Here is a 15,982-nt window from a genome sequence, read left to right on the forward strand (position 1 = left end):
GCAGCATATATGTAGCTCACATCAGTAATCATTATTTTCTGTTATTTCAACTCCAAATCTTCCCCATATGAAAAGTCAAATTATCTACATTTTAGTATAGGGTACATGAAAAGCTACCTCAGGAAGCCAGAACATACAAACCAAATGTCATTTTATCAAATTAGATTGAATGTACTGTAACTGACATGTAACTTTTCAGGAACATATATAAAGTTAGTTTGGTCTGTTCTGCAAACACAAGATTATTCATTTACCTTTCATGGGTTGATAATTAATTAAATTAAGTACCCAAATCAAAAGAACAGATAGTTTGTATAAGTGAAATTACCTGAAGAAGGTCACGAAGAACTGTACTAGGTCCATAAAATTGCTGTGCTGGGAGAATGCAATCTGTGACAGAAAACCAGGTAGAGTGATTAGGTTATAAGACAGAACCATCAACTCAGCCTTCTTGCTGAAGCAGGAAGACATTAACATTTCAAGAGATTAACGGAATTTTTTCACTTGAGGAAAAGCACCCATCCCTTTAGTTTTTCTTGCTTAATTGCCAAAGCAAAAGTGATTTCTGAGACTGAAGACAAATCCCTATAGCCCCTCTACTTGACACCAGATCTCAGTTTTTAGTCTGACCTGGAAGACATCTCAGAGGTCTACATCTAATGAGGTGGATGAACCTAGAGCCTATTATACTGAGTGAAGTAAGTCAGAAAGAGAAAGATAAGCATCGTATACTAACACATATATATGAAATCTAGGAAGATGGTACTGAAGAACTTATCTGCAGAGCAGCAATGGAGAAACAGACACAGAGAGAACAGACCTGTGGACATGGAGAGAGAGTGAGATGTATGGAGAGAGTAACACGGAAACTTACATTACCATATGTAAAACAGATAGCCAATAGGGATCTGCTGTACATCTCAGAGAATTCAAACAAGGGTTCTGTATCAACCTAGAGGGGTGGGATGGGCAGGGAGATCGGAGGGAGGTTCAAAAGGGAGGGGACATATGTATACCTATATGGCTGATTCATGTTGATGTCTCATAGAAAACAACAAAATTCTGTAAAGCAATTATCCTTCAATTAAAAAAAATAAAATTTATATATAAACACCTAATGACAAGCAAGTGAGTTTATTTGCTACCTCCTTGTGCCTTTATCAAGACAAAATGCTCTCCCCTTTTGCTTCAAATTCCAATTCTTAGATCTACCATGAGGTGGGCAGCCTCCTTTAGTGTGCTTCAACCCTTTTGACACTTAATGTACCCAGTGTGTATTCACTTCAAGATAATGTCCCTTTAAAATAATACTTATCCCAAGTTTTACTACATTGAATATCATCTGACAGTCAATATAACACCAATTGGAACCTAAATAATTTTATACCAAGAATATTATAGGGACTTCCCTGGTGGTCTAGTGACTAAGATGCCATACTCCCAATGCAGAGGGCCTGGGTTCAATCCCTGGTCAGGGAACTGGATCCCAAATACCAAAACTAAGACCCAGCACAGCCTAAATAAATTATTAAAAAAAAAAAAAAAAAAGAACATTGTAAACTCCCTAACATAGCTCATCAAATCTAAGACACCACTAAAACAGGTATTGTTTTGTGTACTTTTAAGAAAACCACTGATTTATACTATGACACAATGCTTTTAAAATAACTGTTTAAGGTGTATCAGAGGTATCAGAGATATTAGAACATAAAAAAATGTGCAGCTTAGAATTTACTACTAAGTATGATAATTGTGTCCTTACTACCCTATGACACACATGGTATTAACCAGGAGTGTTCTCTACTTATTTTAAAGGGACCACAGCTCTCCTTGGAGAGAGGATGGTGCTATAAATGAAACAATTATTGAAGATGATAATTATTCAAATAAAGACAAGAATGACAAGAATCACAGAAGTATATGATTGGCATCTTCTTTTCTTAATCCTGGCTACACACCCCCATCCCTTGTCAACTCCCACTCTACAGAATACAAGAAAAGTGCTACAGCCTGGGCCCCAGCACAGTAACAATACTCTGCCATCTTTTTATAGTCAGATTCATAGAGGCTCAAGAGAGAAGAAGCGTCCAGTGTTTTTCTTTCTGATGCTCTTATTTTCTTTTTGACATTCCATAAATAAATAAAGGTCCAATTATACCTATTCAGGCCACAGAATAATACGGGGCTTAGAATCGGAAGTTTTTGTGTTTGCCCTCTAGCCACCACTTATATTGAGAAATACAAACATACATAGACATCATAGATAAGGAGAAACCATATTCTTTGCTTTTCTTTCATTTATTATAGTAATCAATCCTTTAGGTTTCTTGAGAGAAGGAAAACTACAAAATATGGCTATAGTCATCACATAAAAGGTTTTTATTTTTTTTAATTAAGAAGCTGAATATTTTATTATTAAACTGTTTCTTATTTGCCTGCAAGGCTGTTGCTCTACTGTATAAAAATAGCACCAGCAAACACAGTATATTGCAAAATTAAGAGATGCTAAACAACTAACAAAATTCCCCACTGCCAGTTATTTCTAGTAGGAAGATCATTTTGACCCAAATACAGGGATGGCTGTAAGCAAGTTACAATATTATACAAGGCTTAAGATAACCTTCAATTACATAATTTTTATAACTTTTATAACTTTTATTTTTATAATTTTTATAACTAGTTTTATCACAGATAATATTATAACTGGAGCCTAGCCTAAAAATCATCAGGTGCTGTAAAAAAGATACACAATGTTTATCTGAAGTCATTAGGACGTTAAGGGGTATTTTCTTCAGGAAACATTGTTATAAGTAGTTTCTTTTGCTGAAAGTTGCTTTTTAAATATCTATCCAAGTTGTTTCAAACTAGTTTATTTAGGGTTCCATTTTCACTCAATAGATTTTAAGTATTTCTCATTTGCTTCTTCACTCATTAGGTCATCTAGTTCTGAAGGGTTACTGAATGTCATCTTGACCAGCCAGCCATCTTCATAACAAGATTTATTGATAAGTCCTGGATTTTCCGCTAGAGCTTTATTAATTTCAGTTATTTCTCCTGATAAAGAAGAACAGAGTTCACTAGCAGTTTTCACACTTTCCAAAGCACCTAACTCCTCTTGTTTGTTCAATTTTGTCCCAACTTCAAGCAGAATACTGTAAACAACATCTCCCAAAGCTTCCTGTGCAAAATTGCTGATTCCCACTGTTTCAACACCATTTTCTGTGGTTACCCTTTCATGTTTTTCTGTGAATTTCTGCACCGACAGCAGAGCGGGGCTGGTGCATAGTGCTGGTAAGGCACCCGCCGGCAGCCCCCAGGGCCTTGGCCAACAGCGTGCACTGCATGCTGAGATAGCGCGCAGGCTGCCCACCACGGCCCACAGGCTCCTCACCGCTCGCAGCACCGTGTTCGCAGACATAAAAAGTTTTTAATAAGAATGGAGAAAATCAATTATATGAAAAAGGTTATTCAATCTTGAGGAATGAAGAGTCCAGGTTACAAGACATAAAGACACAAATTCTAGGCCATCCAATTCTGTTAGATTTTAGTCTTTTAAAACAGCCAGTGTGGTTGGTCTCCAAGACTCACATCACTCTAAAAATGGCCTTCTTTTGTTGAATGTTCATTACCTAAGTCTCCAAAGTTACAAAATTTCATAAGAAAGCAAAACTTTTAACAATGTTTATGACCACTTAGAAACATCTAGCCCTGCTTTAACACTCAGTCTTGTTGTTTAATCTCTTGATCAATGGGTGATGGACTTACTGTCCAAATTGAGAACTTCTGAGAGTGCAAGACAGTATTACTAAAAATTACACTGACAACAGGCATGAATGGGGCTGTCCCCGATTCAAAGACTGTCAAACAAGGCAAACCATCTGCAAAATCAGTCATAAAAAATGAGATTTTAGTGAAAGTGCTATTGGAGAACTGATTACACAAAACCATTGACAAATGAAGACTTGGCAGAGTTACCAAGTGAAGAGGGATGAAAGATAGAGACTTCAAAAACCTTCAAAGACTTCAAAAAGTCCTTCAAAAACCTCTGAATATGACTGAGAGTATCTTGGGAAAACTGTTGAGACCTTTGGCTATTCTTTTTTAAATCAAGCTGTAAAGTCAAATCTGAACTGAAGGACTCCATTCCTGCTGTCTTATCTCTGAGAACCATATACACAACTTCTATATTTTATAAGCCACACTTCTATATTCTTCTCTTGCTCAATTTTTCTTCATAGCCCTTAAACGTATACTTATTTATAGGCTTTTCTTCCACTAGAAAATAAGCCCCATAAGGGACTTTGCCACTGTCTATTATATCTCTCGTGCCTAAGATAGTGATTGGCATGAAGAGGTTAAATAAATATTTGCTAAATAAATGAATATGATAATTGGAAAAATAATGACCCCATCTCTCTTCAAACTCCACAGCTGCAACCATAATTTAAATTTTTTAACTGTAAAATTACATTTTGCATACTCGAGTTTCATTTTCAAAATAATATCCCAATTAGACCTTTCTTTCATGATTTATTATAAAAAACATTCAAATGTGTTTGTGGGTTTTTCTTATACTAAGGATAATGAAGACCTCCTATAATAAAATCTATTTAATACAAAGAAGAAAATTCAATTACAATTGATAAATAAAAGTCACAATTACTTTCTTCTCCCTTTCCAAACAGTAAGTATCACTCTTCACACGCCAGGAATTTATGTCCCCTTATATTTTCACACTGGCTATAGACTCAACTTTCAGCAACATGTTTGATTAAGGTGTGCTTGCCCAGGGTGCTTTCTGAGTGTGCTATATGAAATGAAACACAGAAGCCCTTCCAGCCCCAGATCTGGGGTAGGATATTGTAAACTTGCACTTCCCAAGCACTAAGTTTATGCTTCAGTCAAGCAAATGTTTTCTGGTTGCAGTACCACTATTGTCCTCCAACGTCTGTAACCAGGGTGCCTTCCCCAACCACCTGCAATGGTGGTGGTCGTTGTTCAAACCTACAGTGATTGAGTCCTGTCCTTCCAAGTCCTTTGGGGCCTAGCACAAACACTTCCTTTCTCATCCAGCTATCCCATCTTCCACTGGAAATTGGCTCTCTTTTCTACATTCTCAGCACTTGATCCACTTCCCTTGGGGTATAGAATAATCATATTCTACTTACACTATGGCTGTGTACCTAGAGATATCTTGAAAAAGAGGATTCCTGTATTCTTCTATGAATATATTAATTATTGGCTTTTAAATTGTTGTAGGAGAAAGAATGAAAAGGTAATTTCCTACCTCCCACACAAAAGCAGATACACTTTTATAGTCCAAGAACTAGACCATCCATGGTTCTCAAACTCTGCAGAGCTTCCAACAAAGTCAGAATCCTGGTCCCTTTTACCACTCCAATAGCTTTAAGCTCCCCAGGTTATTCTGATACTGGTGTCCAGGGGCCACACCTTAGGGAACTCTGAAATAAGGAATTATTGAAAAAAAAAAAATCGGACTTCCCTGGTAGTCCACTGGTTAGGACTCTGTACTCCAACACAGGGGCATCCATTTGATCCCTGGTCAGAGAATTAGGATATTAGGATGCTGGGTGCCACAACTAAGAGTTATCAGCACGGCATAACTAAAACCCAGCACAGCCAAACAAATAAATATTAAAAAAAATACAGCAAAAACCAAAAGGAATTAATCTGGATCTTCCCCAGACGTGGGTGTGGGGGTGAAGGAATAGGAGCAGAGGAAGAGAGGCCTGGCCCAAACTTTAAGACTAGAAAACAGAGGAAAATGAAGGGAATGGAGATGTTTTAGAGTTCTGAGAGTAGAGAGAAATAAAGGGTGACTGCATGGTAGGGTTTGGGAGGCTCTGAAGTACCAGGGATTATTTTGCACCCAAGCCTGCCACATGTGGGAGTGAGGATAGTTGCCTTCAAACAAACCTCATGGCTATGGGGCAGGGCACCAGGAGTAGCAATCAGTGAATGAAGATCTCTGGACCCAGTGAAGCCCTGAGATTTCTGCATATCCCTGAAGGAAGGGGATGGGACTCTGTGAATACAGGCTGAGAATGAATTTTATCAACTATGGTGGGTACAGGCTAAGCCCACGTTTACTGTAAAAATAAGAAAATATGACACATTATATTCAACTGCCACAAAACAATATTTTTAACATTGGTATTTTGCATCTACTACATATAATACAAAATACCAATGCTAGAAAATTTTTGTTTTGTGGCTGTTGAATATAATATACAGAAGAGCTGTACAAAAAAGATCTTAATGATCCAGATAACCATGATGGTGTGGTCACTCACCCAGAGCCAGCCTTTCTGGAGTGTGAAGTTAAGTGTCAAGTGGGTCTTAAGAAGTACTGCTGCCAATAAAGCTACTGGAGGTGATGGAATTCCAGGAGAGCTATTTAAAATCTTAAAAGATGATGCTATTAAAGTGCCACACACAATATGTCAGCAAATTTGGAAAACCCAGCAGTGGCCACAGGACTGGAAAAGGTGAATCTTCATTCCAATTCTCAAGAAGGGCAGTACTAAAGAATGTTCAGACTACTGGACAGTTGCACTCATTTCGAATGCTAGTAAGACTATGACCAAAATCCTTCAAGCTAGGCTTCAGCATTATATAAACCAAGAATTTCTAGATGTTCAAGCTGGGTTTAGAAAAGGCAGAGGAACCAGAGATCAAACTGCCAGCATTCACTGGATCACAGAGAAAGCAAGGGAATTCCAGAAAACACCTACCTCTGTTTCATTGACTACATTAAAGCCTTTGACTGTGGATCATAACAAACTGTGGAAAACTCTTAAAGAGACAGGAATACCACACCATCTTACCTGTCTCCTGAGAAACCTGTATGTGGCTCAAGAAGCAACACTTAGAACCTTATATGGAACACCTGACTGGTTCAAAATTGAGAAAGGAGTGCAACAAGGCTGTTTATTGTCCATTCAATGCCAGGCTGGATGAGTTACAAGCTGGAATCAAGACTGCAAGGAGAAATATCAACAACCTCAGATATGCAGATGATACCACTTTAATGGCAGAAAGTGAAGAGGAACTAAAGAACCTCTTGATGAGGGTAAAAGAAGAGAGTGAAAAAGCTGGCTTAAAACTCAATATTAAAAAAAACTAAGATCATGGTATCCCGTCCCATCACTTCATGGCAGACAGATGGGGGAAGGGTGAAAGCAGTAACAGATTTCATCTTCTCAGGCTCTAAAATCACTCCAGATGGTGACTGCAGCCATGAAATTAGAAGATGCTTGCTTCTTGGCAGGAAAACTATGACAAACCTAGACAGTGTATTAAAAAGCAAAGACATCACTGCTGGCAGAGATCCGTACAGTCAAGGCTATGGTCTTTCCAATAGTCATGTATGGATGTGAGAGCTGGACCATAAGGAAGGCAGAGTGCCAAAGAATTGATGTTTTTGAACTGTGGTGCTGGAGAAGACTCTTGTCTAAGATCCCTTGGACAGCAAGGAGATCAAACCAAACAATCTTAAAGGAAATCAACCTTGAATACTCATTGGAAGGACTGATGCTGAACCTGAAGCTCCAATACTTTGGCCACCTGATGGAAAGAGCTGACTCATTGGAAAAGACCCTGATGCTGGGAAAGATTGAAGGCAAAAGGAGAAGAGGGTTACAGAGCATGAGATGGTTGGATGGCATCACCGACTCAATGGACATGAACTTGGACAAACTCTGGGAGATGCGAAGGGATGGGAAGCCTGGGGTGCTGCAGTCCATGAGGCTGCAAAGCATCAGACACAACTTGGCGACTGAACAGCAACATGTAATCTACAAAGCAGGTATAAATGAATGAATAGGGAAAGATCACTGTTTAGTATAGAAGGTTTGAAAAGAGAGAGGGAAGAACTTCTAATTTGCCTTTATCTTCTCTACCAAGAACGATCTTCACTGTTACTATCATTTAAGTCAGGGAGAGGATGGGAATGGATAGCTGGCTGCTCTGTGAGGTAAGTTTTCTGGCTCCAAGGCAGCACCCGTCAGGCTGAAACAAAACCCAGGGTCTATATGCACATGGCAGAATCTCTGTGGGCTGCTTCCTTGATCCCCTGAGGCCAGCAGCTCCACCAGGGCCCAGCTCCACCTGGTCAGGGAGCCCTTCCAGACTGTGGCCCATCTGCTCCTCAGCTCTCCCCGAAAGGCCAGGCTCTGCAGATACTGAAGACCTGACATTAGGACCAGAAAGGGTTTAAGTGGTCATGGTGGCCCTCTGGCTCCTGGTTGGACCACATCAGTCTTGCCATGTAACTCTGAACACTGCAAAGCCAGGAGAGGTCTGACTGCTCCCATAAGAACTTAGGCCTGTTTACAAACAGCTTTCCAGTCAGGCCTCACCTTTGCCAAGGATGGAAGATTCCCTGACCACCGGCTGAGCTAGTGCTGCCACCACCGTGAGTTTCAGTAACACAAAACATCTTTTTTTTTTTTTTAAACCTAAGTTCTATATGGAACTCTGTGTTGAGACCATAGGCCCTGGACTAGATCCAGTGACTATCACCTGGCTTCAAATACCACCAACCTAATGCTGGTTTGTGTAGGCACAGAAACTGTATACCCAAGCTTTGGTCAGAGCCTCAAGACTGGGTAATGCCACTGACCTGCTCATTCCTGACATGCAAGCTAACACTCACCATCTGTCCTCTGCCAACCTCTGGGCTCTCTTCCTCAAATTTCCTTCCAGCCATTCATTTTTACCACTCTCCAGAATCTATTTATTTTATCGTGTTCATCAGTAATTTAAAAACCACTAAGGGGTTAAAAACCACTCTGGTGGTCCAGATGTTAAGATTCTGTGCTCCCAATGCAGGGGGCCTGGGTTCCATCCCTGGTTAGGAAACTAGATCACACATGCTTCAGCTAAAAAACCAAAAGAACCTCAAGAACATTAATAACTATATACACATGATTGATTCCTGCCCACTCCCTCTTCTTCTTAACACTTCTCTCCAGAGGCCCTCTCCTCTAATTAGATTTCTTTCCAGTTCTTCTGGCGGCAGGGAGGAGTGGTTTACCTTTTTATCACTAATAAGTTTTTGCTTTCTTTTGTAAAAATTGTTACTTCTTGATTTAGTTACTTTAGGCATCACTGACTAACTTCCTACTGTATTAGCCATTACTCCCTACTCCCCAACCCCCTAGTAGAGTTATATCACTGTTTTTGCTGCTTCTGTTATAATTTGTTTTTATCCTGAGGGTGATAGTGATGGAAAGATGCCACAACAGACAGGAAAAGGATGTAATATCCTTGGATACAGGGAGAGGATGTGTCCTTTACTCACAAAAGGCTGTAGGAGCAGAAGGCAATAGGGTCATGGCCCACTGGAAAGTGGCTTCCCAAGCCTCACAGGCTCACTTGGAAGGCACCTCTGCTTGGGGGTTGGGTAGGGAGGGGAGGTCAGTAGCTCTTGGGTGAAGCTCCCTTTGCCATTTTCACCAAGGTGAAGTATGCTGGGATGAGGAAGAGGAGGTTTTCCTCCTGCCCTCTGACTGTTCTAAAACTGCCCAACAGTGGCTAATAACTGGTAAAACTCTAGTACAGTGTTGTGTGTTTCCTGAAAAGGAGAACAGAAGGTCAGTTCTGAGATATGTTTCAGCTGAAGCATAATCCTGCAGCTACTTTTGGGAGGTTAAATAATGTACTTGGACCTTTAATTTTTATTCAATCATCTGTATTATCTCTAAAAATTATTTTATTGTAGAAAATTTTTAAGTTTTTAATGAGCAGAGAGAATAATATAATGAACCTCAAGTGCTTATCACTCAGCATTAATATTTACAGCTCATAGACAATCTTATTTTATCCATACTCTACCTACTTCCCCAAGATTATTTTGAGGCACATCCCACATATCCTGTCATTTCATTCTTAAGCATTTCAATACAAACAGTATTTCTTAACTATTCTTGTTGTAAAATTAGCAATGTTTGTGTCCTCATCTTTCTCTTTTCTTCTACTTCTCAACTCTTTTGAGAGTCTGACAAAATTCCAAACTAGAACAATTCAACTGTCTAACACCACACTGTGTAGATTGGGATGATAAATTCGTGGTCTCTAAACCCTGCTGGCTCTTTAGCACTGGTCAACAATTATGCAGACAATTACCAGAAAATAGCCTCCATTACCTATATAAATGCTACAAAAGTTGCCAAAACCCCCAAAGTTCTGATCCTGAGCATAAAGCTCTCATCTCCAATGATGCGTTCATCTAGTGCACATTTATGGAGTGTGAGGACACAGAAATATAAAAAAGCCCTTGCCCTTATAGAAACCTCTGTAGAGTGAAAAAACAGACACATCTATGACTGTGGAGGCACAGATGAGGAAAGGAAGCTGCTACGGGATATGCCCCAGCCTCGTGAAAGCTGCTGCCTGCCCTTCTCTCCAGCTCCTTGCTCACAAAACTTGTCACTTCGGCTCTGCTCAAGTCCTAGTGGTTCTGGAAAGTGACTGGACATATCCCTCCCCAACCCTGAACAATGAACTCATGTTTCTTAGGACTTCATGCAGACTCGGGCACCACAGAGCATTCCCTTCTTTTCCCAGGGTGTCCAGCAGCATGGGGGCACACCCTGCCTCCCAGCATCTGGCACGGCTCCTGCTCTCCATTCATGGCTGCCTCTCTGGGTCAGAAGGTGAGCTAAGTGAGTGGATGTTAAAGGCAGTCTAGTGGGTCTTGGCTATGGAGATCACAAAAGAGAGGTCTGCTAGAAAAAGATCTACCCATCTCAGCCATAGGTGGTGTTCACAGATGGTGTGGATGGGGCTGTCCAGGGGAAAAGGGCCCAGAGGAAACCCAAGAGAACAATGGCACTGAAGACCTGAGAAGAAACAGTCAAAGCTGAAAAGCAGGAGAGAGGAGACTTTTCAGAAGAAGGAATAACAATGATCATGATGAAAACCATGAGGCAGGACGAGAAGTTTAAAAGCCAACTGAAATTAAAAAAGATTTACACTTTTTTATTTTTTGGCTGTGCTGTGCAGCATGTGGGATCTTAGTTCTCTGACGAGGATTGAATGCATGCCCTTTGCACTGGGAATGTGGAGTCTCAATCCCTAGACCGCCAGGGAAGTCCAGATTTACACTTTAAGTAGTTTAGTTCTAAATGTATTTCATGGCTTTATAATTCTTAAAATCCTTAAGATGCAGATATCTAACACCAGGAGCTATGTGTATATATTATTATTATACAATAAATATGACTTTTAGACATGTATCTGACTGTTCATAAGAGCTAAAGAGTGAAAACAGCCCAAGTATCCATCAACAGATGAACAGATAAACAAAAAATGTGGTTTATCCATACAACAGAATACTATTCAGTCTTAAAAAGGAATGAAGTACTAAAACACTAAATATGGTTGCACTTTGAAAACACTAAGTTGAAGAGCCTAGCCACAAAGGACCACCTATTACATGATTCAATTTCTATGAAATGCCCCAAACAGGCAAATCTGCAGAGAAAGAAAGTTGACTGGTGGTGGCCAGGGACTAGAGGGAGGAAGAAATGGGAAGGGACCGCATCTGGGATTGGGGTTTCTTTCACGGGTGATGAAAAGATTCTAAAATATTATGCGAATATACTAAAACCCACTAAATTGTGCACTTTAAATGGGTGAATTGTATGGTATGTGACTTATATCTCAATAAAGCTGCTACTAAAACAAAAAGTATATCTGAGTCAACAAAAGTTTCATACATCCTTTGCTTAGTGTAGCAATCCTATTAGCACCCGTAAACATAACTCTAACATCTATATGAATGCCCAGTTCTCAATATAAATTCTGTGCTGCCTTCACTTGTGAACACTAGCCTCTTACAAAAATAAACTAGCAAATGAAACAGCCAGCATGGAGAGGACTTTAATATTAGTTCCACTTTCAATAACAACCTCTGTTGCAGAGCCAGTAACCAGCCAGAATCTCAGGGCCACCACCCACCTTCCCACCTCACACACAATGTCTGTCTGTGCATTCTCTATCCTGAATACCTACCCTTCCAAACTATAGCCGTGCCTGAAGAGGTGAATTCTGCTGACTCGGGAAACACCTAGAATCACTTTCAGAAAGCAAGGGCTAAGGAAGGGGCACTAACTTTCAAGAGCAACCAACAAGAAACCAGGCACAACTGACCCAACATACCCCCCACCCTCTGACACACAGGCCTTTTCAGTCTGGGTGGTTTTTAAAAAAGTTTAAACTGAATCTACAAGGATTTTTATAGTTAGTTTCAAACTCCTTTGGTTAGCAGTTGTAGGTTTTGATCTGTTCCTAATTATGGAAAAGAATTCTGGGATCAGTTCAGAGTGAAAGAATTTGAGTTTACCATGACCATTTTTAAAGCACTAATATTTACACAAGTTGCTGAGCAGAGAAATAAATTGCCTCACTTTGCTTTAAATAATGAGAATCAAAGACAAAAAAAGAAAAAAGGCTTTTGTCTGCATTGAAAGTCATACTGAAATTTAACTGAATGGGTTACGCTGTACCATTTATACATTCCCCTGTTCTCTTCCTTAAATAAGTCTCTACATTAACTAAATCTGTACAGTCTCCAAGTGTGTATTTAAAAGCTAACTATACCTAAAAAGGCTAAAACTCTGAGGAAAATAAAGCAATAAAGAAAGGTACAGCGCTCTCTGTTAAGAACATGCTCACATCTGCCCAGGAAGATACAAGCTCAGTCCTCCACTCAGCACACACCAGATACAGTCCTCAGTGTGGAGAGAACCAGCACTGATCAGGTTCTTGTATGAAGACACCAAAGGTCCAGCCACACTGTTTGTGAAAACTGCAGCTTTTTGTACCGAAGAGCAAAAACATATATTTTCAAAAGAACTTACCTGTTTCTCAAGGAAAGCCTGGCAAACTAAATGGTGAACATGCCATCATTTATTTTCCGAAGTGCTCCTGAATGCAGCTTTCATAAGTGGATCTTATTCAAGTGAGTGATCCAGTTCAGGTGAAGAGGACCAAAAAATCAGGCAGAAAACCAATATTTCGTTGAGTCTTAAACTTGAAATGAGTACTTAAAAAAGTGAGTGTGGGGAAGAGATCCCTCTAGAAGGGAATGACCATTTCAGTGACTTTCAGAGGGTGGAGCAACTGGGCATTGGGAGGAAAAAAAACAACTAGAACTCGGCATTGGCAACAGCACAGCTATCTCCAGCACAAAAGCCTGTTTATGCGCACAGAGCCCTCTTTCCAAATGGGAAAAAATATCAGCAACATAAGTCAAGACTGTCACTAAGAATCTTAAAAAATATTAATCATTTTTCAACTATAAGAAACAAAGCTTGAAGTTCAATCAGATTTGGAATATAACAAGATATGTCAGTATAAAAACAACTTCAACTTAAAACAAGTCAATAAATTATATTTAAAAATATTTTACAATAGTATGTGCTCTATAACTTGGCAGTGTTAGCAGATGTTATCAAAATGAAATTGTACTAAGTAGAGAGCCTAGAGTTCATATTCCCTAGGATCAGTGAAACAACCTAACCCTGCTAGCCCCACGCCAAATATAGCCAATGGCAGAGAGAATTTTAATATGGCTCCTAAGATGCCTACTACACTGATGTGCAGGAGAAGGCAATGGTGACCCACTCCAGTACTCTTGCCTGGAAAACCCCATGGACGGAGAAGAAGCCTGGTAGGCTGCAGTCCATGGGGTCTCGAAGTGTCGGACACGACTGAACGACTTCACTTTCATGCATTGGAGAAGGAAATGGCAACCCACTCCAGTGTTCTTGCCTGAATCCCAGGGACGGAGGAGCCTTGTAGGCTGCCGTCTATGGGGTCGCAGAGTCAGACACGACTGGAATGACTTAGCAGCAGCAGCACACTGATGTGCATACCCTGTACAATCCTCTCCTCTGGAGTGTGAGTGGGTCTGATCTCATCTGATAAGCCCTTTGAAAAGAAGGTCCAGGAGAAGTCAGAGGTGAAGCTTCAGTAGGTCTGTATCTATTTTTGGTCTTAAATTTTTATGTTCAAATGTTATATAACTGGAATCATGTAGCATGTAAAATTTTAAGATATTTTTCCTACTCAGCACAACTTCCTCAGATTCATACACGCTGTTGTATCAACAATTTGTTTCTTTTTATTCCTGAATATTATTCCATGATATGTATGTAGTACAGTTCATTTAATCATTCACCTGTTGAAGAATACTTCGGTTGCTTTCAGTTTGGGGCTATTATGAATAAAGTTGCTAAATATTGCTCTATAAGTGTCTGTATGAACATCAGTTTTTATTTCTCTGGGATAAATGCCCAAGAATATAATTGCTGGGTTAAGAATAGTAAACGCAAATTTAGCTTTATAAGAAAAACACCAAACTACAGATATTTTCCAGAGTGGCTGTACTATCTTACCAGCAATGTATGCATGATCTAATTTCTCTGAATTCTAACATTTGGTGTTATTACTGTTTTAAATTTTAGCCATTTGATAGGTATGTAGTAATATCTCATTCTAATTGTGGGGTGTGTGTGGTTTGTTTTTTTCTGTCACACTATGTGGTTTGTGGGATCTTTGTTCTTCAACTAGGGACTGAAGCTGGGGCCTCAGCAGTGGAATTGTGGAGTCCTAACTACTGGACCACCAGAGAGCTCCTCTTCTTGGCTTTAACTTGTATTTCTTGAACAGCTTTTAATGCTGAACATCTTTCATGTCATTATCTACCATATTTATATCTTCTTTGATAAAATGTCTCCATGTCTTTTGTCCATTTTCTGACTGGACTGCTTTTTAATGTTGCATTTTGAGAATTCATCTTATCTTCTAAATACAAGTCCTTTGTCAATAATATCTTTTGCAAATACTTTCTCGCAGTATATAGCTTGTTTTTCATCCTCCTACCAAGGTCTTTCACAAAGCAAAGCTTCTGATTTTGATGTGAGCAATTTTTTTTCTCATAGGTCATGTTTTTGTTGTCAAATATGAAAATCTTTTGCCTAGCTTTAGGATATGAAGATGTTCTCCTTTTTTTCCCCCTTAAAGTTTTATAGTTCTACATTTTACACTTAAATCTGTTATCCACAGCAAATTAATTTTTGTATAAAATGTAAGGTTTAGGTCAAAGTTCATTTACTTGCCTATGATTGTCCAACTCTTCTAGTAGCTTTTTGTTTGATAGGCTATCCTTCTTCCACTGAACTGACTGTACCCGTCAAAAATCAGCTGGATGTATTTATGCGGTTCTATTTCTGGGTTCTTTATTCTGCTCTACTGATCTACATGTCTATCCCTCCAATAATAACCACAATGTCTTGATTAGCTAAATAGTAAGCCTTATTAACTTTCATATAGTAATTCTTCCCATTTTATTCCTCTTTTCAAAACTGTTATAGCTATTTTAGAATCTTTGCTTTTCATATAAATATTAGAATAAGCTTGTCAATGTCTAAAGAAAAAAACTTGCTTTTTTTTAAACTTTAAAAAATTGGGGTAAATATTAAGATAAAATTTATTAATATTTTACTTTAACCAGTTTTAAGCATATGATTCAGTAAGCACAGATGCTGCAAAGATTGGAAGAGAGGACGCTATGAACAACTTTGTGTCAGAAAATTTGAAAATATATGAAATAAATTAATATCTAGAGAAAATTAGCTTAATGGATGCAGATAAGAGTATCCAAAATATCCTGTAACTACTGGAATCAGCAGTTAAAAAAGAAAACAAACTCCACAAATAAAACACCAGAATCAAATGGTTTCACAAGAGAGATCACATACAATTCTAAAGTTATATGATTTTTTCACAAATAAGAGAGCTAACTTCTCAACTTATAATTAATTAAAGGCTAGTTTAATACCTATAACAAAGACAGGAAAGGAAAATTATGGACTTTCTTACTGAGACAGATACAAAATTCAAATCAAAATATTAGCAAACTGAGTCCAGCAATGCATAAAGTAAAAAAATA

At 39.0% G+C, this 15,982-nt stretch overlaps 1 protein-coding gene and 1 pseudogene across 1 annotated transcript in view; both read right to left on the reverse strand.

The window, feature by feature from the left end:
* The window catches only part of ATRN (attractin), a 182,794-nt gene that overhangs the window by 39,481 nt on the left and 127,331 nt on the right, over nt 1–15,982 (reverse strand). The window contains exon 25 of the mRNA XM_068986876.1: nt 329–390. Coding sequence (XP_068842977.1) covers nt 329–390 — 62 coding nt within the window. The remainder of the gene's footprint in view (nt 1–328; nt 391–15,982) is intronic.
* Nucleotides 2,888–3,418, reverse strand: LOC138091596 (glycine cleavage system H protein, mitochondrial pseudogene; annotated as a pseudogene).

Source organism: Capricornis sumatraensis, chromosome 15 (genome assembly GCF_032405125.1).
Source record: "Capricornis sumatraensis isolate serow.1 chromosome 15, serow.2, whole genome shotgun sequence".
Classification (NCBI taxonomy): Eukaryota; Metazoa; Chordata; class Mammalia; order Artiodactyla; family Bovidae; genus Capricornis; species Capricornis sumatraensis.